A 27,058-nucleotide genomic window follows, 5' to 3' on the forward strand; every position below is an offset into this window, starting at 1 on the left:
ATAGATACTAAGAAAATTTAAAATTAAGACTATCAGAGCATAATTAGGCATATAAAGTAAATACCCTGCTACTCTACAGTGAAATTTTAAAATAAAACTGCATTGTAGAGAGCTGTGTAGACTTTTACTATGATTTCTTTTAATAACAGATTTTATGTGCATGTGTGTTTTGCCTGAATGTCACTACAACATATGTGTGGTACCCACAGAGGCTAGAAGATGGGGTCGGATCCTCTGGAACTGGAGTTATAGAAGGTTGTGAACTGCTGTGTGGATTCTGGGACCCAAACTCAGGTCTCTGAAAGAGCAGGGAGAGTTTGTAACAATAAAGCTGTCTCTAAAGCCCCCTTTCAGATGATGTCTACCATGCTTCATCCTTTGTTCTACTTGATTTTTTAAGCTTATAGATGTGTATACTTGGGGTGACAGAAATGACCATGTGACAAAACAGACATGTGTCTCCCTTCTCTCTTATACTTGGTGTCTTAATGTAGCCCTGGCTGGAGTCACACTGGAGGTCTATCTGGAGAGCCACCTGACTCTGTCTCCCAGGGCTGAGGCTATAGAAACCAAGTTTATTTCTAATTTAATTAACTCTTAAGGGACTGGAGTTTTAACTTAGTATTCTTCTGCACATTGAATTATAGTGGACCATTTGACAGTCTGGATTAATAACTTTAAGAAAATCCCAAAGATGGAGTATAGGAGGTTGAAGGGAGTTCGTTTTGGACTTGAAGAATAAAATCAGATAGGATAGACATCATTTCCTTTCTTTCTTCATCTTTTTTTCCAGCTAAAGCAAAAAATCTTGAAAATCAGCATTACTTCTACAGGTTTTTCATTTCCAATGTCTAAGTCAGTATACATTGTCTCAGTAAAGTCAACACCAGTAACAGATTTGGCAGTAATAATTGAGAAAATAGGACAAATATACATGGATTTAAGCATGGAGGAGATAAATAAGCAAAATAATGAGAATGCATACCACGGTTAAATTCATCGCCATCGTCTAAGCAAACACACAGAATGAAAATAGGGATCCCCAGAACGTGACACTAGAGCACAATGCCAAGATACAATCACGCACTGCTATGTCTGAGCAATGACAAAGAGACAGATGGTCATGACCTCTTCTGCAGGGAAGGAAAAAAAAGAATAATGATACAAGACACTTAAATAGCGAAACTGTTCATGATTGCTGAGATTTGGAAGTAAAACAAAATGAAGAAGCTTCTACAGTAATGAGGTTAAAATAAAATACGTCTCTGTTTGCCAGCCACATTGCAAAACTGAACAGTCACCTGTGGTTTTCCGCTTAACACAGGAGAGATGAGTTGGTCTAGTGTATTTGATAGCAGGTTTTAAAATGAGTTTCCTGGAAGGAGAGTGGGCCTGAACTTCTGTTTTTTTAGCAAGTTCAGCCTTCTTATAAACTGCTATGAACAAGAAAACACAAAACAGCATACCATCAGGAAAGAAAATAAACACTTGGAACAAAAATGAACAAATTTGTCATAAGTTAGGCTTTTTCAGTAGAGTAATCGGAAATTAATAAAAAAACACATTTTAAAAGAAGTGATTGTTAAATGAACCTTTTTTCCTTCTCACTTCATCCCTGGAGACCGTGCTAGGTTCCTTTTTAGCTACTTTTCTTTCAGGAGTGGAAATTCTGCCTCTCCCGGTTTTAAAGGGTTTTTCTTTTCTATGTTTTTCAAGAGATGGTCTCCGAGCTTCCTTCTCAGCCTTCTCCTCTTTAGGGATAGTTTCTAACTGTTCCTGGATGATGCTTCTATCATCATCTGTGGAGCAAAGCAAACCATGGCAACAACAGTGATAGCATTAGTGACAGATGCATAAAAGCCGTCATATACTTAACATATTGTCATGTAAATAGAGACCCTTCTTTTTTTAAATCTTAACCAAATTCCCCACTAGGCTATGGGCTTTATTTGGGAGAAGATTGAAAAAGAAGCACACCTTGAGTGTCCACCCACAGGCTGTCAGCATCCATGATGGAGTCATCAATGGTGGTCTCATCTTTGTAATCATCGTAGGTTTCTGTTTTATATTCTGAGTATGCAACCTCTTCTCTCTCAGGGGTAGCTGGGGCATCTGGAGAGCCATCCTTGGGTTCTGCCTGGGCTTCTGCTGCCATCTCTACTTCAAGCTCTTCATCGTGAGAGCACGGTCTCCTTTCTTCCTCAGGCTGAGCTAGAGCTGCAAAGCGCACACTATGGGACCCTGACTCGCCTTCATCTGTTGTGGTCTGCACTACAGTGATGAAGTCATCCTCGATGGTCACTACAGACTCAATCCCACCTTTGTGTTCACCTGGGCAGGTCTCCACAAATTCCTCTCTACTTCCTGGGACAACCAGGTCAGTAATCTGAAGGGTGTCTGAGCGGAAGAGCAGTTTGTCATATTCTCCCCCAGCTTCTATCTCTTCCTCACTTGGGACCTCTGCTGGTTCAGGCACACCTGCTTCAGGCTGTGGCTGGGTGACATCAGAAGGTATGGCAGGTATATCTGGAGTCTCAGTGCTTTCTTCCTTTGGCAGCTGAATAAATTCCATTTGAACCTCAGCTTTCTCATCTGTGGATAAGTCAGCCTCCGAAACAGGAGGCGGGCAAGGGATTTCCACAGACAGTTTGCGGGCAACCTCGTCTTGAATCAGAGATGACTCTGGAGAGGTTTCCTTCTTGCCCTCATCTGGCTTCAGGGACTCCATCGTGAGGCTCTCGTGCTCACCGCTAGACTCATAGGACTCTTCTTTGTCTACAGCCTCCTGATGCACCAGGTCAGGCTTTGCTACCTTCTCTTTGACTTCTGTTTCACTGACTTTGAGACCTTCTTTCATGTTGCCAGACTCAATACCCAGGAATGAATCGTCTTCTTGAGGTCCTTTGGATGAGAGGGTCAGTTCCTGAGAAACCTCGAACTTGAGCTCTGTGGCATCTACATTCATCCCTGAAGCCATCTGTCCAAAGTCACTGACTTTTATATCTAACGGACTTGGCTCAGCTTTCGTTGCAGCAAAATCTAGCCCCTGATCGGCTTTAGCGGTTGGTTCCACCTCAGCCACCTCCGGCACTGAACTGAGACCTTTTGCTGCTTTCTCTGGTGACGTGTATTCAGCTGTTGTCAGTTCTTTGGCAGAGGCCTCATCATAGGTTACACCTAACCCAAAGATCTCCACTTTCTCACCAGCCTCTTCAGCCTCTTTGGTAACTTCCTTTAATTCAACATGCTCTTCACTCTTTTCAAGAACAGTATCCAGTTTGTCATTAGTTTTCCTGTCATGGTCAACCTCCCGACTCAGTCCTGATTTGTCAGCAGAAGTGGGTGGAGATGCCTCTTTCTCAGCAGTGAACTCATCTTTGACTCTTCCTGCAGCTGCAAGTTTTACTTCAATCAGTGAAAGGTCTGTCGCCAAATCTCTACGGACTTTGTCATCAGTTCCTTCATAAAATGAGCCACTCTCTCCCGACAAATTCTCACTGTCTTGAACTGGTGATGGTAGAGGAACTGTGTATTTATTGAACACACAGTATCCCATGTCTTCAAGTTGACTGTCAGGTTTTCCAGTGACTTGGTTTTCATCAGCGACAGGTGGCAAAGCAGTACTACTCTCTGCAATCACAGCCTCTGATGGGACTGATTTTCTCCTGGCAACCTCAGCATCTGCACTCACAGAAGCTAACCTGGACCTGGTTCCTGCCAGATCTAGCATCTCAGGCAGGTCAGGGGCCATGACGGTACCATTTTTGTAATATTCTTTGGCTGGGAAGGGTGATTCAGAGGATGTCTCAATCTGAATAATTTGTTCTCCAGTCGCTTTTACTTCCTCTGCCTTCTTGCCTTCCTCTTTGCTCTCTACTGGGAAGCAAGGGACCTTCTCCACTGCAGGTGTGGTAGGGGGAAGGTAATCATCTCCTTCATCCATGCTTCCACTCGTGTTAGTTAAAATATCAGAAGCCAGAGGGGAAAGATCATGGCCCCGGCCAAAGTTAAACCCAAGGGCGATGGAATCGAGGCAAGACATAGGCAAGTTGATCGACATGCTTCTTTGTTCTATTGCAGACCGTCCACCAAGCCCTAAACTTCGACTAAGGGTCAAATCATCCTTGTTCTTACTGTGAAGGTCCCTTTTCTCCCCATAAACTTTTGGGTCAATAGTGAACATCCTTTCTTGAGGAGAACTTGGTTCTTCAGGTAGCTCAGATGGATAACTCTGGGCAAGAGTGCTGTATCCTGCTTCCTCTGGTGGAGCACTGGGCTGGGATTCTTTTGCCTGAAGTTCCTTTTCATCATGCTGGTCCTTGGGAGGTACAGTGTCAAAAGATTCCTGGGCACTTCCTCTTGCATCACTCAGTTCATAGTAATCACTGCCCAACTGCTTGCTTTTTGCCACTTCTTCCTTCAGTGCAGATGTTTCAAAGTATTTGGACATTCCTGATTTATCTTCATAAAATGGCACACCAACCTCAGCTATTGTTGCAGACCCAACTCCTTCAAACTTATCTTTGACAGCCATGTTCTCCTCAAAAAGTCCCTGGGTTTCTCTCATTTCACTCACTGCCTCTGGCTCAGATGTCACTTTTTCCAAGGTCTCAGAGGTCATGGCTGGAACTGAAAGAGCTTGTTCCAGACTTATAGGGAAGGAGTCCTGTTTTAACTCATCGGTTACATGTTCTTGGTCTTTCTGTTCTTTGGAGGAAGAAAGCTCGGTGGAGGTCTGAATTACACCTGTTTCATCGTCTCTCAATTTGGGGGGTTCATGTTCTTTTGCCACAGCTTCTTCAATGGAAACCACTAATTTCTCATCAAGCTTTGTGTGTGGTTCATCTTCAGTGAGTGTAGGTTCCTGACCACTGAGGATTGAAGTTTCTTTTATCTCTTGATTTGTGGTACCCTTTTCTTCCCCTGAAACACTTTCCCTGATATCGCCTTCCCCAACTGGATCGTGAGCATCTTTCGGTAGGGTGGCAGCTTCTGAGACTGGAACATCTGCCTTGTCTGCTTTATCTTTCTGTGGCTCCTCATCTCTAGAACTATCTTTGGCAGTAGCTAGGTCACTGGTATCCGGCAGGGATGTTTTGTCATCTGGTTGGAAGAAGACAGGAGCCAAGGGTTGTGGTACTTCTGTGATTCTTTCACTCTTTATAATATCGAGAGGAAGAGTGAAACTTCCACCATGAAAGGGACTTGGCATGGGAGAATCAAACTGCTTCCCTTCCCATCTTGGAATATCCTCCAGCATGTCTTTTTCCCTCATGGGTGTCAGAGGGCCAGGAGATATTGGGGCAGCTAAACCCCATTCATCTTTCTTTGATTCCATTGGCATTTCAATGAACCAGTCTTTCTGCTCTTTTGGAGCTAGAGGCTCTGCAGACAGGCCGATGCTAGGTACTGCTATGCTTGGTTCTACGTTCTGTTTTATGTCTTCCAGGTTGGTACCAAAAGTGTGCGCAAATGGGACGGGAGGTGACTTTTCCCCTTCCATGTCTTGAACATCCTTTTTATTCTGGGGAGTTTTAGTTATCTCTGGCTGAGGAACTAAGGCAGCATGCTCAAAATCTTCACCAGGCTTACTCTGCATCTCCGATTCCTTTTCTCCCTTGTCTAAAGGCTCAGCGAAAGAGGAAGCCAATTTCTGCGGCTCAGGGAATTCCATCTTCGAGGCTGTAAGTAAATCTGAAGTAATTGGGTTGGTTTTTAAGCAAACAATAGGCAACAGCTTTCGGGCAGTAAGCTTAAAATCATACTTACAAATAGGAGGTGAATGAGCGGGTCAAGGGGAAGCTATGGACCATGCAAGCATGCTGCCCACTGAAGGATGAACATGGAATGTCAGGACTGGAATCTGTGTGTACTAGTACTGAGTGAAGTCCTCTTCTAAATCAATTGTGCACACATTATCAGAAGAATTGGCCTCAGACTACTTATCCTTTCTGTCTATTTGATCTCTTCTATACACTATATGGTGCATGTTAGAAGGAAAAAGGAAAGTCTTCAATCTGTTGATTGAGGTGGAAATGAATCCACATCAAGGAACTAGATAACAGGGTACAAGAACATGTACATGGAGGATATTTCCTGAGTGTTTCAAATTTTCTCACTTGAAAATGAACTGGCAGGTCCTGGGACACATGCCAAGAAGCAAATAATGATTCAAGTATTAGCAGTTTCAGGTAACTTGATGAAAAACTGTGAGGACCCATATGGGGATATTGAAAGTTATTGACCAAAGGTTTCAGAAAATAGCTGAGGTTAAAGTAAACATTTGATGTCAAATTTTACATACATGACCTAAGAATTGATGAGGCAGTTTGTATTTAATCTAAATTTTTAACTTGCAGTCATGGTTTCTGAACTATAACAATGGGAGGAGCAAGACATTTTTCAAAAAAGTCAACTACTACAATGTCTTCCTCCCCAGGGTCCTGACGTCATTGCCTGGACATGGCCAGCTAGCAACACATTGGCTCTTGTTGGCCTTGGAAATACTTGACATCAAACAAGTGACATGGTCTCGGCTTTATTTACATGCCAATCTAAGTGTCTCTTTTAAACTATTTCCTGTGGTCACCAGCACTTAGCTCAGTGATTTGAAAAGGATTTGGTGGTGACTCATAAAAATTCAGCCATCTCCTGAAGATGGGGCATCATGACCTGATAGGACTGTGGGTGTTATTGTAATGAGAGCAATGAAGTAGTTAAAACCTGTAATGAAATCTAGATGAATGAAAATTCAAGCGATACAGGCATGATCCGGGGTGCGCTGCCCCCCAGAGACAATGACAAGGGGAGCACCAACAGGTGTTGAAGGAAAACCAAATCAGCAACATTTGTTGAAGCATAAAAACAGCACTCTGCGCTGCAAACAAAAGCGATTGTATCACTTAAGCCTGTACGTGCTAAAATCCAGCTCTAGGGTTTGAAAAATAAGCGTATGAATTGCTGTCCCAAAACATAAAAACAAAAATATACATGTATTAGCAATGTGACTGGCAAACACTGGCAATGATGAGGGAGGGGGTAAACCAAGGAAGAGTTCACACAGCATTATCAGCCTGCGGCAAAGCGTATTGTATCATGGCAAAGGACAACCAGCTGCAGCAGGGGACAACCAAGCTCTCACAGCATCTGCGCAAGCCACAGTCTCCGCTCACAAAGCCTGAAATGGTGTCTTATGACCATGAGAAGACCCAGCGGTGGACCGGCACTGGAAAGGCATTCGCTTGGTGAAAACCACGGCAGCACATTTGCGGCACGCATGCAAATCCTGACAGACACACACCTTCCTTGATAGAGGAAGGAATTTTTACGTCCGAAGCCACCTCCGTGACTTCTTTTACACTTTTCTCATATGGAGCCCCTGCCAGGGCACTGTCTTCTGGAACTATCTGCGCCTCTGCGCTAGATTCCACTTGGCCCTCACTGAGGCCCTGGGGGTAGTCTGAGGGCTTAGCAGCACCATGCTCTTTCCCAGGAAGGGCAGCAGGTTTCCTGTCCTCGGCCATCGCACCCTTTAGCGTTTCGTCTTTTTGGGGATGGAAAAGATGTTGACATCATGACCACAGAACAATACACAAAAGGACAGAAATATTATTCATGGAACACTTTCAGCTCCATTTGCATGACATCTCTGGGGCATCAGGTATGCTTTCCTTTTCTGTCTGAGCAAATTAATAACCGAATGACAGACACATTGTGTACTCAATGGAAATTTATGATGTATAATATGCTGATAGAAATGACTTTGAAAACTAATTAAAAGACTGTGCTATTCATTTTAAAAATTGAGAGCTGAAAGGGTTTTATGGATTGATCACCCTCGTGGGAATGGCAGCAAGATGAGCACAGGGGGAAGGCTTGTTGGAAATTAGAGATGGTGTCGCCCCAGCAGATGGAGAGAAGACAGATGTACTGGTACGTGGAAAACAAGCTTCCCAGTTGGCTAGACACGTGTTTTCTCCAATGCAGGAAGTCCCTACACAAGAATCCCTGACTGCATTATTTAAAATGTGGAATCTTTCAAAGACAATTTTAGGAATAAAATAGCCTTAGCCTCAAAGTGTTACCTACTCAATGTTTCATCAAAAAGTCCATCAGAGTACTCTAAATACAGTGCTTCTAAGGAACGGCTATAAAGGTCAATTTATAATGCTGCCATTGAATTATTTGATACTCAAGGAAAAGAAAGAGAAAGTAAAATACTTTTTAACTTGAAAATTTGATCTTTTTCCCCTTGAATACAACTGTTTTCACACTACTTAGTCAATAATAATTCATATATAGTTCTTTCTGACAGTAAGAAAAAGTGTCTGTATTAGCAATATCATCTTACAATGCAATTCAAAATAAAATCATTAGAAACAGATGATGGAGTGGCACTCAGACTGCCAAAAATAACTCCTCCCTAAAGTATAAATGGAAATAATGTCAGCCTTTAAATGCAAATATTAAGCTTCTGACGGCCACAAATTATTTTTTCATTTGATTTCATTTACATTTCAAATATCCACAAAAATAAGTGAATCCATTTTACCCTTTAATAAATGAAAGGAAACCACATTAGCTGTTTTGAAGTCTGCAGTGAGAAGATTCTTATGATAGTTCCATAAAACAATTAGACATTGTCAAAAGGCCTGGTGGGAAAGACTATAGATGGAAAGGGAAGAAATTTTCTTTTTTAGGAAATATTAACACCCTGGAGGGTGGTAGAACTCCCTCATCTATCTTTCCACATTTACCACGCAGACATTTTTGTGTCTGTAATTTAATTTTGTAATGGATATTTAAAAATTTTCTATTCTGTTTTATTATTGGAAATTTTTTATAATGCGCACATTTTCATTCCAGTTAAAGAACTTTAAGTGTATCTAACTTCACCAGGGCCAGCTTATCAGATGAAGTCTAACCAAGTTAATTTACTAATTTTTAGATTCACATAATGTTTTGACCTTAGATTTTTAAATTTTGAATCAGGTATGCTTGTGCCCCTGTACCTATCCCTTAATTAAAAATTTATTCAGTCAATAATTTCAGTCACTTTCAGTTTGCACTGTTAAAGTACTGGGCTTCATTTAATGCTGGGTATGCTTCCTAGGGTGCCAGAGCGGTTGGAGCTCTTTGGTTTTCAATATGACTTGGGAAAACCTCACTATCATGCCTGTGCCTGGCAATGTGCCAGCTGATTTTTCTCCTTGGGATTGTCTGTCTCTCGTGAAAATGAGCTCTTCTGCACGCATCACGTCATTATCCTCACCCGGAAATACTTATGTCCAAGCAAAATATTTTAGTGGTATTTTCTTCTTTACAAAAAAAAAAAAATCCTTAGTTAAAACGAGACAAGTGGAGCCCACACCCCCTGAATTTCATGCCCATGATAGGTAGCCACACATAGGCAGCTCAGCTGTATGGGACCAAGGCCCTGAGTCCCAGCCTTCATTTTAGACCAGCTCTGCTGAGGTGAGTTGAGAACAGCCACCAAAGAAACCCCAATTTCTTACTTAGTGACATGTAGTCATACATTTTCATCTCATAACATTTATTCTGCTCAAAGTGGATCTTTATTATATTTTAAAGAACAAGCTATAAATATAATTGTAAAAAAGTGACTTCTATTTGAGACTGGTCCTAATCTAAGGAGGAAAATAAACATTGGGGTCATCTTCTTCAGTTCAGGTAAATAACGTGTTCTTACTGAATAATTTATTTACAAGGAACAAAAAGGAGTAATACTTTAATTGAATTGCTTCTTCTTCCTTTTTCTTCTCCCTTTCCATCTCATAGGAGCAATAATATAAAAAAAGAAAAAGGGAAATGCTTATTCGTTTCATGTAACTCATTTCTTTCATATAAATTTGAGGCATCTCAGTGGAAAACTCCGTATCTAGGGACTTCACTTTCATGTGGACAAAACAAGCTTGTGCCCACCCACCACCACACCAAAGCACACTGAACATGATGTGTGTGCACAGAGCTGCAGGCTGGGAGGAGGAGCAAAAGGGCACCATGCTCCTGTTCACCTTTCTCCTGGTCTAAGTGGCCCTCTGCGCTCTGTGCTGTGCCACGGGGGAGCACACTAGTCCACTCTGAGCTGAACAAAGGGTGCTCATAGTACTCCTCATCCGAATTGTAAGGGTCCTCCTCAGGCACAGACACCGAGATGGAGGGGGCTAGGAGCCTACGCCTCTCCCCGCTCCTGGCAGGTTCATGGCTGGGGAACCTGTGAAGAGGACTCACTCGATCCTCAGCCCCTTCATCTACAAACAGACACACAGGAAGAAACTGCAGGGAGAACTGGACAAGACAGACATGAGATCAGACAGACGAGACAGACACCCACAGGAGGACATGAAGGGTCACCCAAGCAGCACCGCAGGATGGAAGGGGCTGAGACAAACTGAGCTGATGGAGGATGGAGGCAGTGGATGGCGCATGCTTTTCTGGGTACTTAGCTAAGACTATTATTTAGGGGAATTTACCATTGATCTAAAAGAATGAAACACATTGACACCCCTGCTGTGAAATAGAAATTAGCTGTGCATCCTTCTCCAGTAATTCAGAATAACCAAGGAAAAATTCGAGCAGAAACAGATCATCACAAAACAAATGCATTCTTTCAAAGACATTTCTTCCTGAAGGTGGATTCATACGTTAACACAATCAGAAATTAAGAAAGAGAAACGTTGCCAGGGTACCATGTCTGCTCTACTACGGGGGAGAAAAGTCTCCTTTTGAACTGTGATTAGTTAGTCATGCACAAATGCTTAACATTTTGCTTAATTTAAGTTTTAATGATTTCAGTTGGAAAGTAATAAAGTTCCTCCCGTTCACATTATAGATTAATGTGTTTAGGGTCATCCGGACTCTCCTATGAGCCAATGAGCCTAAAACCTTAAGGATGTGCCCCATTTGGCTTTCAAGGCAGTAATCTCTCAGAATTATGTCCAGGTTACCCAAGTATTCACTAATCAATATTACTTATATCTAGGCCTACATTAAAGTATGTCACTCTAGACTCTATTCTGGTCTTACTTTGCCAATGCACTGTAACGTAAGGACTGTCGGTTTTCTTTCAATAACCAAGTACTGGAAACTGGAAACAGATTTAAAAGCACGAGCATATTAAAAATAACACTCTGTGGAGAAAATGCTTTTAGCCCTTTAGCCCATTAGTTACTAGTCAGCACACTAGTCCTGTAAAAGTTATTCCTTGTCGAATGTGCAGAAATTTCTCATAATAATGGTAGTTATTATACCATAGGGAAGATTAACCCCAAAATGATGGTTGCTATTCTCAGCAGTAGCTGAGCAGACAATTGCTGAGGACCTGTTCTGAAGCAGAGACTAGACGGTAGCTCTGGTCTTGGGATTGGTCCTTGTCAGTCACATGTTCTCCAGTGACTCTCGGACACCAAGCATGCAAACTAATAAAATGTTAAACTTGTTCAACTGATTTCATGCATTGTCAAATAAGGAAAAAAATGAGTTATGTATTTCTCTGCTTTTCTGCATTTGTTTTCTGGGAAGGAGAAGATTACAACACAAAGGGGGCAGTGAAGAGCTAAGAGCTGGTGGTGAGGAGGTGCTAGGTACTCGGTGATGTTTCAGTCTTCTGGAGCATTTGACTTTCTAAAAACACTCGCAGATCTATAACATCTCACAAGACGTGATATTTTTATATTTTGAAAACTTTTGGTCTAGTCCCAGCATGGCAGAACCATTTGTGGGACCTTTAGTTGCCAAAGCAGAATGGCCATTTCTCCTTAGACCTTGTGTCTTCACTCAAAAGGGATAGCTGACCAAGACCAGGTCTCTCCCAGGACTGTGTGTTCTAAGAACTTCAATTTCTTCTCAGAAATTGTGAGTAAAGGCTGTCTGGGATGCAAGCCTCAGAGATAAACCAGAACATTGTATATATGTGTGTATGTATGTGTGTGTGTGTGTGTGTGTGTGTGTGTGTGTGTGTGTGAGAGTCTGAGCAGTGCAGAGTCCCCAAGGGGGAAGACAGAGGTGTTAGAGTCTCGTTTGTTGCAGAGATGAAATGTACATGATGGATGCTTTGGTGACCACCCATTGGGGTGGGGATGTGATACAAAATAAATAGACAAACAAATAAATAAGGAATGGAGTATGTATTTGGAAGTCATTTTATAAAAATCCACATAAGAATGGTAGCTTGTACCAGACTCCTGTCTAAAGACAATTGACTTGCACAATTGTATAGTACCAACCCTGAGAACTTTAGCTTTAGGGAAGTATGGAATTCTGAGTTGGAAGATCCAGATTTAGATATAAATCCTAGCTGAGTCATTTATTCAGAGCTAAACAATGATATCCCTGACAAAAACATGTAAATTTCTATCTCTGTGGGTTGCTGGATGAAATAAATGATAAGATATTGGTAAAACTGCCAACATAATGTGTAGCTATTTAAAATTATCCTTCGTGTGTATTCTCATGGCATATATGCATGCACACACACAAATGCCTACAGGTGCAATGTACACTATGCTATACAAGTGAAGGGCATGGGACAACTTGGTTCTCTCCTGCCACAACATGGGTCTTTGGGGTCAAACTCAGGTTGTCAGGTTTGGGGGCAAGTGCCCTTTTCCGGATGAACCTGTGTGTAACTACATATATGTTAGCATGGTGTCTTCCATTTGCTCAGCTTTAAGTTTCCTTCTTTACCTTAACTTGGCAGTTGGATTTAAAGTTGATAAACTTAGGGAAAATGTGAATTTACTTTATAAGCTACTTTCATGGCTTTGTTCATCATTTACTATAAGTTAATGTAATTTGGGAACTGTTTTTTTAAAAATATTTTTATGGTTTATTTAACTTTATTTTATGTGCATTGGTGTGAAGGTGTCAGATTCCCTGCAACTGGATCTTCAGACAGTTGTGAGCTGCCATGTGGGTGCTGGGAATTGAACCCGGGACCTCTGGAAGAACAGTCAGTGCTCTTAACCACTGAGCCATATCTCCAGCCCCTTGGGAACTGTTTTTAATCATGCAATAATCTACTTCATTTAACAAGTGACTTTCAAAAGGATAGGATGACCTTGAGAACCTTGGCCTTTTCACATAGCTCTTCTGCATAACTACAGACTTCAGAAATGAGTTTTAGCTGATTCTGACTGAGGAATATTTTCCTTCTAGTTTGTGTTTACTTAAACTTTTTATTATCACATCTAAAATTTTATATTGGGCAAAAGGAAGATTTGTCCTTCCAAACTCAGCCTTGGTTGATCAGACTGTTTTGGAACAAATCTGTAGTCATGTTTATGAGAACCTAGCGCTCATGGGCTACCAAGGACTGATTAATACTGTTGTCTCATGGCACAGAGCAGAAGGCAGCTGACCCCACACACAGTGTTCCCTTCCATCTTTCTTCAATTTGCCAGCTTCTGGCCAAAGATTCCTCCGTGTCCTGGTGGGACTGCCACCCACAAATGACATGGAGAGAAGCTACTTTCTGATAACAACAATTCTGCTGCCGTCTCTATGTCACTGGAAAATATCACCAGAATTCTGGATTAACTGCACAACGCAGAAGGACCTCTGGTCTAGAGTATTCTCTTGGATTTTCACAGCCTTTTGTATTCTGACAGCTCAGTCCGGATGAGCTGCTATGACTAACAAGAAAGAGGAAAGGAGGTGGGGACACATTGTAGCTAACAGAGCCTTCTAGAGCAGAGCCATGATTTGCTTCCTATGAGAGCTACTTGTTAATTTTTTTCAATAAAATCTCTATTAGCTATTTTACCAAATAAGGACACATACTGAGATATGAGATACACTAATATTACATAATTACAGTAAATGGATGTTTTTAAAGTGATGAATGTCAAATTATTTTCAATGGAAGCATTCCCCTTTTAAATAAATGTCTGTTAATTAAGAAGCAAGAGTCCCCAGAGCCACTATTTACTCAATATGAATCAAAGTGCTCTCTTCCATTTGTATAAAAGGATCAGGTTGTGCCTGTCCCTGTGCCCTCAAAGTTGCTGGAGAGTTTGTGTCCTGGACGGGAAAGAATCTCTTAGACAATGGATGAAGCCCGCCTGTTCCTTCTCCCAGTAAACCTGCTCTCAGTGGTACACCACACTGTATCTTCAGCAACTCATTGAAAACTTAAGGAACCAAACAGTTCCTTCTTTTCTTATAGCTTGTCACTCACTAGCTTGTTTTCTTAATTTAACTTTTTTTTTAAAAAAATCTGTTATTTGTTGAACATTAATTTTATTAGGGTTTGAGATAAAGGATCAATAGAACTTTGCCTTGATCCGTTCACACATTAAAGATGAGATTATCATCTGATTTAAATGAATTATGTAGGGTTTATAAAATATACGCATATCTTTTCACATAACTTAAAAGATAGTGATCTATCATTCGATCTCTTTATGTATCTTAATGTCTCTTTTGAAAAAGAAATAAATGGAAAACACAGAGTAAGGTTTGAAATATAACTGAATGACTTGGAATGAGAAGGGAGGAGCATCTTCCCTGAATATACTGGACCAATTTGAGGAAGGCAATTCCTTACATTCTGATGTGAAACTGAAGCCATGTCTGATTTATTCATGTTCTCACTGTGTGTGACGTGTTTTCTGTAAGGAAGAGACCAAGTGGATCCCCAGACAGATAGGAGGAATCTCTGTGCTTTTCTGCTACAATTCCCGCTGAGTAAGAGTAGTCAATAACCCGACCTCAAGCAGACTTTTGGAGTGGGTCAGCTCTGTGAACATCGTAGCCCTTTCTGGGTTAAGAGGATTCTTGGGCACACTGATGGTTTTAAGTGGGAGTTCAGACACAGAGATGAGACAACTGTCATGCGCAGCTTCCTACTGCATCTCCAGTAGACAATGGATGAAATCCAAGCCCTTGGCCCCAGCAAGTTAGTTACTACACTCTATTTCTTAATCCTTTCCCCCCTTCTCACTACTTGTTAGCCATGGCTCCCTGTCCTAGAACATAGCATCTTTGCATCTACTTGTGTGTGTTTGCGCATCCTGTTTCCTCTGCCCCACAGTTTTCACCTGTGATCTACCAATATTTCCTCTCATTTTGGAACTAGAAATACAAGAAAAGAAGGATCCCTTTTCTCTGTGCAGAGGCTGCTGTCCTTACCCTTCCTGGAGGTAATCCACTTGAATTATTTGTAAGCTTATTTATTGCATTCTTTTTCACCCTGCAGTTTGTTCTCTGAAAGGAAGGATTATGTATGCTTTGTTCTCAAGCCTTTTCTAGGAATTCAAAGTGTTTCTGGGACACTGTAGGTGCTCAATAAATATGGCCCAGATGACAGAAAAAGCGTAAGTCAGTCCAAACAGAATCTTTCAGATGTATAAAGGGTACTGTAAATGACATTTAAGATTAACTAATAGCAAATTGCTGCTATACACTAATCACAGTTGCCATTTTCTTTTCACAGAATGATTTTGCTTGTTTTCTGTTATTTCAGGTATCAGATTAGAAGGGGGTTGGTTTAATTATGAAAAAGCTTACCACAAAGAAGAGGTGTTGCTTAAAAATCTGGGACTAAAAAGAAAACTGCCTCAGAGCTAACAGCATGTGGTCGAGTAATTTAGTTTTCTGTATTTAGGAAAAATTGAAATGAATCAGATTATGAATTATAACATGAAAAATGTTTAGAGATGATGTTATTTATCTTTTACATGGCAAATAATTTCTGAAGTGACAACATGAGGAAAAGCAAATGAAAGAGAAAATGAATCAAATGGCCTTAGGGCATGCAAACTGACAATAAGCCACTGTTGTTCCTCTTCCAAAGATCAGCCAGCCTTTGCGTACACTCGGAGTCTGAAGCAGTGTGATCTAGTGCTTCTCGTCTCACATTCTGAATGGATGTTCTCAAAGCATGCCTCTGTTTTGTCAATGAGAACTGAAATGCTGATGTGGTGTTCTGTGTGAAGCAAGTTCATAAATGTATTCATGGACGGTAGTAGGTCTCAGTGGGGAAGCATCCATGGCTTCTTGTTCACTGCTCTCAGTATATGTTCATTCATTAATTTTTGGTGAGATTTTGCTATGGGGCAGCCCCTGGGAGCAGTCTTGGCAATATAACCGTGAGTAAAGCACACAACTTCTGGCACTTCCCTTTAAAAGTACTGACTCCTGCTGTCTTCGGATTGTATTTGTTATTTCTTTTCAGCTGTAAAAGGATTGTTATTTCGGTCCAACATCTCCACATTAAGCTAACTGCTAATAGTTATTCTAGCAACTTGAACACGGAGTTTTCACGTAGTCGATTTTTTCTTTTATATAATATTGACCATATTCTTAAGCTTTTGATTTTATATAAAACACAGATTCTATTTTCATTTTTGGGCTTATTTGCTTCTTGACGCTCTGAGTTCACACCAGCCCTGTCTGCGCTACCTGGCACTGGTGTCCCTGGCTGTGGACTGGAGTTTATTGTTTACCCTGTTGGACAGCCTCAACCCTAGAAAGTCAAGAACATACCTTCCTCCACTGCAACTGCCTGTTCTGAGGCTGGCGATGGTGGTGGGGAAGGTGGCAGATGAGCTGTTTCCTCAGCTGCTGCAGATCAAACACAGAGAAGTGAGACAGAACAGTTAATTCTCTCAGTCCTGTGGTTCTTCAGTCTGCAAACAGACTCCTAAGGAGCTCTTATCTTTACCTGATTTACCTGTTGACAACTTAGAAGATTAACATTCCGTATTTATAAAAAGCCTTTTCTGCATAAAAATGAGTTGGAAACGAATGAAAAAAAAATCTATTGTATTTCTAAATAAAAAAAAAAGCTGGGAGGTGGTGGCGCACATGTTTAATCCCAGCACTCGGGAGGCAGAGACAGGCGGATCTCTGTGAGTTCGAGGCCAGCCTGGTCTACAAGAGCTAGTTCCGGGACAGGAACCAAGAAGCTACAGAGAAACCGTCTCGAAAAACCAGAAAAAAAAAAAAATCCAAGTTAAATTTGTAACTTCATTTAGCCCTGAGATACTACATTATAATACACCCAGGCAAGCATTTTGTTTGGGATTAGAATTGTCTAATCAAAAACAACAAACTTTTGAATGTTCTGCAAAGTCTATAAACAAATATTATCTTGATCATTCATAGTCACATTGCTTGATAAACATTTTAAATAAGACTTCACCTCCAGTTTAGGTTAAACTTCCTTTATCTTTCACTGTCAGAAAGGAAGAGTATGGTGGCCATCAGACAAGCTCCACCCACCCAGTGGGAGCTGGGCCACTTCCTGGTTTGGGTATCACAGTGAATTAGCATATTGGGCAGGGCTCTGAACCGCCTCTGACTTCCTCCTAGACACTTACCTTCCATGTGACCTTTCTATGCAGGGAAGGAGCTTCAAAGGCAATAGTTCTCAATGAATGCCAGTGGCTGGTCTATTCCATACATTACATGAACTCAAGTTTTATGATATAGTTGTACCTTAGAGGTGGCTTTGTGACATCAGGTGTTTAGCTCCTAACTCTGAGATTTGTGCCATGTATTTTTAAGATTTAAAATTGTAAAACTTGAATTTTATTTCAAAGAAAGAAAGAACTGGAGTGGATGATAGATTAAAGGTTAACATTTTAAATTAGGTATTTTTTTCCAATTCTGTTCATGAGAAAGAAAGCCCTTGATATTAAAACACTCAGAATGATACATATTGACTATATTCTAATCTCTTAATCTGGAAAAGGAAAATATTTTTATTCTTGATTTTTAGTAGACATTTCAAGGATTCTTAATCAGGAAAAAATATTAAGGATTCAATGAGCTATAAAATAGGAAAAAAATTTTAGGATTTAGAAGCCATGCCTTTTGGCAGATTGGGCATATGTGTGTAGGAAATAGATAGACTGAATCCTAGAAAGTCTCCTTCCATTTATACATATATATCTGTCTACTTACCCACTTATCTAGGGTCTATCCCCTCTCTATTATCTAACATATATATATATATAATAGTTGTTTAACTATATATATGTATGTATGTTTCAGTCTATCCACTTAGCTATATATGTATCTATTAATCATCTATGTAGCTGTAATTTATCTTTGCATCTATTACCTATCTATCATTTATTATTAATGTATTCATGTATCAACACACATATCTGTATATCTCTGCACAGGGCAGCAAGCCTTTGGCTGAGAGCCCTCCTCAGCAATTATGTGTTGCATGGCTCTGTGGCACTGAAGGGCATTTATGACCATCGGAAAGGACAAGGCTACTGAAGTGTCCTTAGGTGAGCTACATGGTCAATTCTCAAACCATAAGGTAAGTCTCTCCTATGTAATTCAAGTCACTGATGACTCCAACAAAGCTCTAGCTACTGGTTTCATGTAGTTGAACCCATAAGGAAAGATAGTCATTTCTTTTTCTTTTTTTCCTGCTATTTTGAAACTTTTTATTAATGTAAACTAATTAAATAGCCACATGCACCAGGACAACTGTGTAGACGTGAGTACAATGAAGGACAATGCATGCTAATTTTGCAAGCATCCTTGAGGAAGTGACATTTTGAGTCTATCTGAAGAAGAACAACAAAACACACAAAAGATAGTCATTTCTAATGGAAGCTTTAGCTCACTTCGTGTACATGGAGCCATAAAATCCTGATTTAATAAACAAAAAAGGGTTACCATGTCTAACAACAAATGTATTACCCTAAAACCTATCAACACACCCCAGTGAACCCATGAGGGGGTGAAAACAAGTCCTCCTTCTTTTGGTAGAGGTGGTAGGTGACTGCCTTATAGACGAAGTATGTACAAAGTAGAATATATGCTGGGACGAAGTAGACTCTATGCTGTGACAAGGGGCAGCACATGCTTGTCCCGACCGAGGATTTTCTTATTTACCTAATGGCAGAGCTGCGGATTGGTCTTTCTGTTGGGCTTCTTTTTCTTGTTCACCTTTCAGGACTGCTACAGCTTCAGCTGTGACTACTTGAACTATCCTCGCAGACACTTCTTCTGCAAATATACAGGAACAAAAGATCATACAGTGACCAGAAGTCCAACCGGAGAGCTTCAAGAATTGATCAACAGTATTTAAAAAGAACAACTTTAGGATTTGGGGATTCTCAGATGCATTAATTGTTCAAGGCAAGTCTAGCATTTAAAAGTTATCAGTTGAGGATGCTTCTTGCACTCCAGTGTTTTATGGAAAACTGGGAGCAAGAAAGGAGTACAGACACAGCAGACATTGGGACAACATGATCCTTGTCTTCTAGATCATTCTTGAATCTTCTTATTAGCACTGATGCAACATTTAGTATCTTTCAGCAGCATTTAGCACACCACAGAGGGAACTGTGCTGAGAGATAAGTGATTACCTATCTGGTAAACATCCACAGTCCTGGGTGATTTCTTTTGATATCCACACAATTCTTGAGGCCATTCTCACCAAGTTTTGGGCTAGACTGGATACTTAACACAGTTCGATTATTTTTTTTTCTTTGCAAAAGGGTAGAAAACGAATATAAAATTTTTTGTTCATGTTAGTCACACAAATTAGAAATAAACCATACTCCACACTATGATTGCCAACTTTAAAAAGGCACAGTTACTTTATATACTTTGTAAGAATTTGACACATTTTAGAAGAGAATCATTTAAACTGGAGTCCTAAGTACTTGAGCATTAATCAACTTTCTATCATCTACAACATTTTTATATGAGTTGAAGCTCTTTTTATTGAGAAAATATTAATAAAAAGCACAATTAGCTTATGTGACAAAATTATAATTAAGCATTGTTACAATATTTCAATCTTTTGTGCAGGACTGCATGTTGGTATCAACCAAAAATTTCTTTAATTGTTTATAACATAATAGAACTTGAGACATGCAGAATGGATTCATACAAAATAGACAAAATGACATTGTGGGCATTTTATAAAGGAATTTTAAAACAGTTCAAGTAGAGACAAGGAAGCAGAGAATTGAAGACATGCATGCCCCTAGTCCATGTCATCAGATTCACGCTTCACAAACACACTGTAACACATTATCATGTTTCATTGGTGACCAGTACCTTAGTTTCTATTTATTTTGGAAAAGAAATCCTAAGAAATTTGATTTTTTTATTTTTGTTTTGGGGAAAGCTAATTTAGAAATGTACTTTTGGTTTCCAGTGAACATAACTTATGAATGAGGTGACTTTATTTTTGGACACGTTTAGTATATTTGTCAGAAAATAATTTTAACATGATCTTGGAAGGCTTGTTAAACTTTCATATTTCTTAAAAAATTTATCAGGAGCTGGATATGTAGTTAAGTGATACAGTGTTTGCCTTGTATGCATAAGACTTTGGGTTCAAGTCCCAGCATCCATTTTTGATTTAAAAAATTCTATTTTAAGACTAATCTGATAACATACGAGGAAGCCAAGTTCATATTGGGTTAACTAATGTGTTATGGTTGTTTGGAATAATAAAATTATTAAATCTTTTCAAATAAAAAATTATATGCCTTCTATTCAAAACTTCACTGTATTTGGAAGCATGACCCTGACCAGGAACTTGGGGGTTTCATATGGTCCAGTGAACTTATAATCTTCCTTGAAAGAGGTAAAGTAATTTATCAACAAGATATTAATGGTAGTTTTCCCTACGAAGCAAGAGATTTTTTTTTTTATTTCCCCAGCAGAAATGTAATTAGATCTCTCCTGGGTGAATTCTGCATCCCCATTGCCTGGCTCTTGGGATAGGAGCAAATTCACTCAGGGCTTGGGTTAGCTCACGGATAATTAAGAATAAATGTACCAAAGAAACACAAATGATCAAGTATGACAGTCATAGAATCAAACTAATAAAAGTGAAATTATAAAGACTCTTGTCTTATATATATGCTCATTGTTTTCATATATTTAATCATGTATGACATCTTTCATTCATCCTATGTATATCTCTATTGCTTCCATCCATCTATCCACTCACCCACCCACCCACGAACCATATTTTTACCTTTTTAAGGGGTAACTATCATTTAGGATAAGTTTTTAAGGAACTATTGAGATCTTAGTTCAGTGGAATATGGTTCTGTACTGAAGGATTTCTACCATCTAGTTATTTTATCCTGATAAATTCACTATAACTCATTGTGCTTCTCACAAAATGGAACAAGGAATAGCCTTTGGTGCATGGGATGATGTGGGATCTCAGCTAGGTAATTACATAATATGTAACAGACAGCACACCAAGAATCCTTGATGAAAGAGATGTCCAGATGGTTCTTACCACTTCAATATCTCACTAGCAGCCATGGCAGTATATTCTGAGAGACTAGTCCCACCAGGCTAGCATTATTATGACTATCTCTTGATACCATAACTCATTGTTGTTAATATTTGTGTCTATAATGATGGTCAGAGGAAGTATTTTTCAAAGACAAAGTTTTGAAGGAAGAAAACACTCTTTTTTCTCTTTCTCGTTTCTCTTTCTTTCTCCCCCCCTCTTTCTCTCTCTCTTTCTTTCTAATTTTTGCTCTCAAACTTGGTTGCATAAATCCTGGGGTCCCAACTATTCAGAATGCCTATCATCAAGTCCAACTCTGGACTATGACTTAGATGGAGCGCCAAGGAGCTAGCTGGCCTGAAAGCTCACTAGAACAATTAGCAGCAGGACATCTCCTGTAGGTAAGAGAGCAAAAGACATTTTTTCATTGTTTGTTTTATCCACCTTCTCTTTTTCTTTTTCAAATACATACACAATTTATGACTAGAAATTGACTATTGAGAGGATTAAAAAATGTATTATACGTAAATTAATTATCAACATTACACAGTTGAAAGGTAATATTGACTACTATAGTTGAAAGTTTAATACTGCTTATTGTAAATAGCTATTTTGAAAACCTCAATCATTTATTTTTGAACTTCAAAACTTTTGGAAAGTGAAGTTTTTTTAGTTTCTGCTATAAATTACATTAGTCAAGGAGTATGTGTGATATTTCTGTTTTCTCTTTTGTGAATGTTAGAATATTTTGTGAAATAACATCAATTTAGCACTGGAGAAGTTACTAGTAGTTGACCAGTTTTTGAATGTTAACCTTGTGATAGTCTATTTTATCATAATGTCAACATGACAATAAGTTTCTACAGGCAATGAAAATAGCTTGGCTGTAAAGTCATGTTATAGCCAAGAAAAGTTTATAAGAAAAACTTATATAACAAAAAAGAAAACTCAGAAATAACTCAAGTACATTTGATTATAAACTACTTAAAAAGAACATTAAGGATCACTTCTCTGGATCTAATTTATCTCATAGCTTTTTACAAAGTTGGAAAGTTGTTGACTATTGGATGGTATGAGAATACGTGACATAAAGATATAGGATGAGAATTATAGAGACAGGTCATCAGTTAGGAAAATATTTGGAATACCTCCTGGCTTCAATGCCTGGCACTGGCTACCAGATACTGTGTCAGGCTTTTGTCTCTTACAAAAGGTGTCTCAATTAACCTTGCACCACTGTGCTACTGTACAGCTCAGCACTTATAGCTTCTCCAGGCCCTTGTTGCCCTCCTGCAGGCTACCCATACCACACCGTCCTGAGGACCTTATTGTTTCCGTCTTCATCATGGCAGAATTTTAAAGGCAGGCCCAGGATCTGGGCATGGTGAGTCTTCATACTATGGTTACTGTGATATTAGCCCACTAAAACCAAATTAATTAATAAAATTGATGCGGCTGACAACCTTTCAACAGCTCTGAAAATTCTAAGCTGCATATTGAGTGAAGATGGAGCATTATTGGTAGACCCAGTAAGTGTTGAATGTGCAGCCCATGGGTCTGGATCAGGACCAGCTGTGCCTCCTTGAACATGCAATGGTTCACCAGTTAGACTGTGAACACAAAATCCAGGCAAATCGGCATATGCCCGGACACATATTTTTGTTGATTTCTTGCAGCTTGTTAAAAGTGAACCAAGATGCATTGACAGTAAATTCAACCATATGGCTATAAAAACCACTAAATGTTTCTGCTTTGAAGAGTCGTGGGTACAATAATGGTGTGTTAAAAGAAATGACAAATCAGTCTACCGTACACTTGGTGAAAAAGCAAAACAAAACAATTTAAGACAGAATGCTCCTGTCAAGAAGGTTTTTCTCAGTAGGGTACAAAATGGTTGCCTAGGAGACCAATGTTAATTGCTGCTGCTGCGGGAATCTAGTCAACAAGGAGAGCCCTGTGCAGTCCGCAGTGTTCTGCTAAACAAACACCCTCCATAAATTCACGAAGAGGGAAAAAACGAAAATTCCTTGCTTCTTGCTTAATTTGGAGAGTAAATGGCTCCTATGAAAGTATTTCCTTGAATCCACTAGTCATGAAAGCATTTAAAGAACAGATTGTTGGAGACTTTTGTTTGTTTGCTTTCCTTGCATCTTTGCATTAATTAAGGAACTGGGCATTGACACAGCCCACCCTTCAGACCTCTGCTGATGCACAGTGTCACCATGGCAACCCTGCAGCCCCACAGCTTTGCTCAGCAGCCTTTCTTCTGAATATTTCTTCTAAGATCAAAACAAGGCTCCACCTATTCAAGAGGGCAAGTACATTGTAAGTAGAGTCAACTTATAAAGACAGACATTTAAGAAAAGAGATCAGAGTTGTATAGAGTTCAATTTTTTGGTTTTTGTTTTGTGGAAGGGGTTTATTTTGTGTCATTCCTGGGAGAGACAAAAATGTTTCCCCCTTGCACACAATTGTTTTTGAAGTCCAAGGTAATCTTATGGAAGGACATGTTTTGTTTGTCTTCACTCTTATGTTCCATAAGTGGCCACAGATTATTGACTGATTCTTCTATGGCCACTCATAAAACCTCCCTTTTGATAGCCACGTCCAAATCAGTAAGGATTGTGGTTATAGAAAGATTTCCTTTTCTCTTTTCAAAAAATATTTTAAAATTATGTGTATGAAAAAATTTCATGTATGTGTCTATTTCTACATGTGGATATGTGCAAGTGATGGTTTGGATCTCCTGGAGCTGGAATTAGAGTCAGTTGTGAGCCATCTGGTTAGATGCTGGGATTTGAACTCAGGTCCTCTGTAAGAGCAGCACACATTGTACTCTTAATTGCTGAGTCATTGGTCTACCCCTCCCCACTCTCTCTTTTCCTACCTCAATTTATATGTTCAAAGCCATCATCCTACCTAGAGTATACCTTGGCATACTCAGATGAATTCTTTAGAGATTTAACTGGGCTGCCCTGATTTTCAAATTTGGTTAAGGAGAAAGGTATAACAAATTAAGAAATAGCAGTGAGGGAAGACCACAGCCTTATGGTAATGCATTGAGTTAAAAGTAATTAGACAAGCGTAGATCAGAAACAACACCTTTTGGAAAATTTTATTTCTAAATTTAGTATCCAAGATAGAAACAGAAGGGAAAATATTTAAGTAAAAGACACATAGTTAAGTGAATATGGTCCCAATCTAGCTTTATACTTACACTTTCTAGTTTAAGGTTTGGGGCTGATTTCTAGTCTTATTGTACATATACATATTTATGCTGCTACTTGTAGTTTATATAATAGAAACGTGATAATTAAGTAAAGTATAATATTTTACTCATCCAAAAAATTGGGTAAACGTAAAATTAATGAAGAATTTACTTCTTGAAAATTTCAAACAGCTTTTATCACAACTAATTAAATATAATCATTTTTAGCCTTGGGGGAATGATAACACCAAATGAGGGATTTAAATGTTCTATGTTATATCTTATTAAAAATGCACTATTCTTTGCAGACTTTTGAAAACTTGTAGTGTCTTCTCTTCTAGATCTTGAGACATACTATACTGTCAAATGACTGAATTATAAAACATTAGAAACATTAATGTGAAGATAAATAATTGGTAAAACAATGAGAGCTTGAATAAATCTACCCTCAAAAAGAATAACTGTGGAATACATGGAACATATGTGCATGTGTATGCGTGCACGTGCCCATCTGTGTGTGTGAGTACTGAACTATGTAGGACTTCCCTCCAGCTTTAAAGGGCTCATCTCAATGTTGTAATTAAGACTATCTCAATGTTATAATAAAATAATTTCTAAATTATCGTATCATAGTTGGATAACTAAGTTTTCCATTGGATCTGGTGCAGAGTGAGCCCGGGAGTGAGGGTAGGCTTTCATGTCATGAAGGAAGTAATGTTTCTGCAGCTGCAAAATGCAGAAATGACTGGGGGCAACAATATGATAAAAAGGGAACAAATATAATTCCTTCTATATCAGAAATAGTCTTTACTAGTTACCTATGTTATGCTTATAGCCTTTTCTATCATAACCAGTGTTATTGTTTTATGGTTTACACCATTAAGTTAGTGAACACTTGCTTCCTTTCTCTTGTTTATCCTCAGCATGACTTGATCAAGTTATGGAAGCTCTTATATAATTTAAGAATCCCTATATAAAAAAATTACTTTGTTCACTCAGTCATCATACAGAGAAGGCAACATGACTTCTGCATAAGTGCAGTTTGATTAAATGTCCAGTCCTAACACAATTTCTGAGAATGAATCTGCCATTCTCAGCAGCAACATCAGCTTTGCCTCATGAGTTACAGACTAAGCAGGTGATTGTCTATATTCTAACCACACATTTTAGACACAGCAACTGTATAAAATATTCTTTTTGTTCTAGCACTTGAAAGGATTTTAGTATATGTTACTTGTAGTATATCTTTATATTTTTCAAAATCTAATGACATGTATACATATAATCACTGTTCACAGTCTTAAAAACTACAATAAAATTAGAAGAATTGAAATACTGATGGTAAAAAAGCATGAGAGGAATATACCTCTATTATTAATAGTATAATAAAATAAAAGTTCAGCCACAGCACAATGTAAGTGGATACCTTCACTGGAAACTTCCAGACAAGTACAACTGATGAACAATAAACACATTCTGCTAGGACCAACCAATTAGTAGTAAAATGGAATGACTTCCCAAGAGCATAGTTCTAAGTAGGAAAAGAAATGCAGAGTTCAATATCGCCTTTATCGTTGATATAATCATAAAAAGAAAAAGAAAAGCCTTTGATGATTTCTAAAATTTTTTGTGAAAAATATTCTAAAGCAATGATTAATTTTCATGGACTGATGAAAGTATCTCTCCAACTGTAAAATTAATGAAAGATATGTAAGAAACAAACAGTAGTAGTCCAAAAAAATCTGTACAAACTTACAAATGTCATAAAATATACCCGGGGAGCCACTTAAATAAAAGTTTGCAGAGATGACTTTGCTTCAATGTTGTTTACTTTTCTCAATCTCTATTAGTATTTAGGTATATTTCAATTTCTATTACTGCATTTATCCTTTGACTAGGAGCCTAGCAGAGAGAGAAGGGTGCATGCACTCTGATGGAGTAGAAGAGTGAGGGTGGAAGATAATTGGCCATCAGGGTGGGCATGCTGTAGGGAAAGGTGAGCAGGCTTTGTAAGAGGGAAGTGGGTGAGCAGCATCAGGGTGGGCATGCTGTAGGGAAAGGTGAGCAGGCTTTGTAAGAGGGAAGTGGGTGAGCAGCATCACATGGGCTCGTGACCACTGACAACTTAAAGGAAAGAGAATGGAGAAAGCTATCAGAAAAGTGCTCAAGGCAGGTTTGGTTTCCTTCTGAACTTTGCTTAGGGCAGGAGAAAGAGGCTGTTGTAGCATATGCTGTACTCTAAAATCACAGACAGAGATTGGTTTAGTAAGGGGATCAGAAGCCTATGGAAGATGTTTGTAGAGCTTCCTGAAAACATGGAAACTCAGATTTCCCATAAAATCCTACAACTTTCGTACGAAAATATCATTGATAACTGGTTCCTGTTTCTAAGAGTATACCTAAGCCTGCCTGGTTTCTCTACCTCGAAGAACCACTGATCCCCAGCGTCTACAGCCACCTTCCATCCCTCCAAAGTGTTTTACATGAATTGGTAGTGTGGGATTACTGTCTTACAGAAAAGGTAAAGCAGAAACACTCCTAAGGACCCACCTTTGCTCCCCCTTTTTTCAATTTTTCATTATGTAACAGGG

General features: G+C 39.2%; 1 protein-coding gene across 15 annotated transcripts in view; it reads right to left on the reverse strand.

Annotated features, from left to right (window-relative positions):
• The window catches only part of Map2 (microtubule associated protein 2), a 269,160-nt gene that overhangs the window by 27,170 nt on the left and 214,932 nt on the right, over positions 1 to 27,058 (reverse strand). For 8 of the 15 annotated variants that reach the window (XM_026786324.1, XM_005361447.3, XM_026786325.1 and 5 more), the window contains 5 exons: positions 18,883 to 18,996; positions 16,507 to 16,584; positions 1,978 to 5,694; positions 1,593 to 1,799; positions 1,302 to 1,436 (listed from right to left, as the gene is read on the reverse strand). In XM_026786324.1, coding sequence (XP_026642125.1) covers positions 1,302 to 1,436; positions 1,593 to 1,799; positions 1,978 to 5,694; positions 16,507 to 16,584; positions 18,883 to 18,996 — 4,251 coding nt within the window. The remainder of the gene's footprint in view (positions 1 to 1,301; positions 1,437 to 1,592; positions 1,800 to 1,977; positions 5,695 to 16,506; positions 16,585 to 18,882; positions 18,997 to 27,058) is intronic. The other 7 variants (XM_026786331.1, XM_026786329.1, XM_026786334.1 and 4 more) reach the window with 4 other exon arrangements.

Source organism: Microtus ochrogaster, linkage group LG4, assembly GCF_000317375.1.
Source record: "Microtus ochrogaster isolate Prairie Vole_2 linkage group LG4, MicOch1.0, whole genome shotgun sequence".
NCBI classification, from domain to species: Eukaryota; Metazoa; Chordata; class Mammalia; order Rodentia; family Cricetidae; genus Microtus; species Microtus ochrogaster.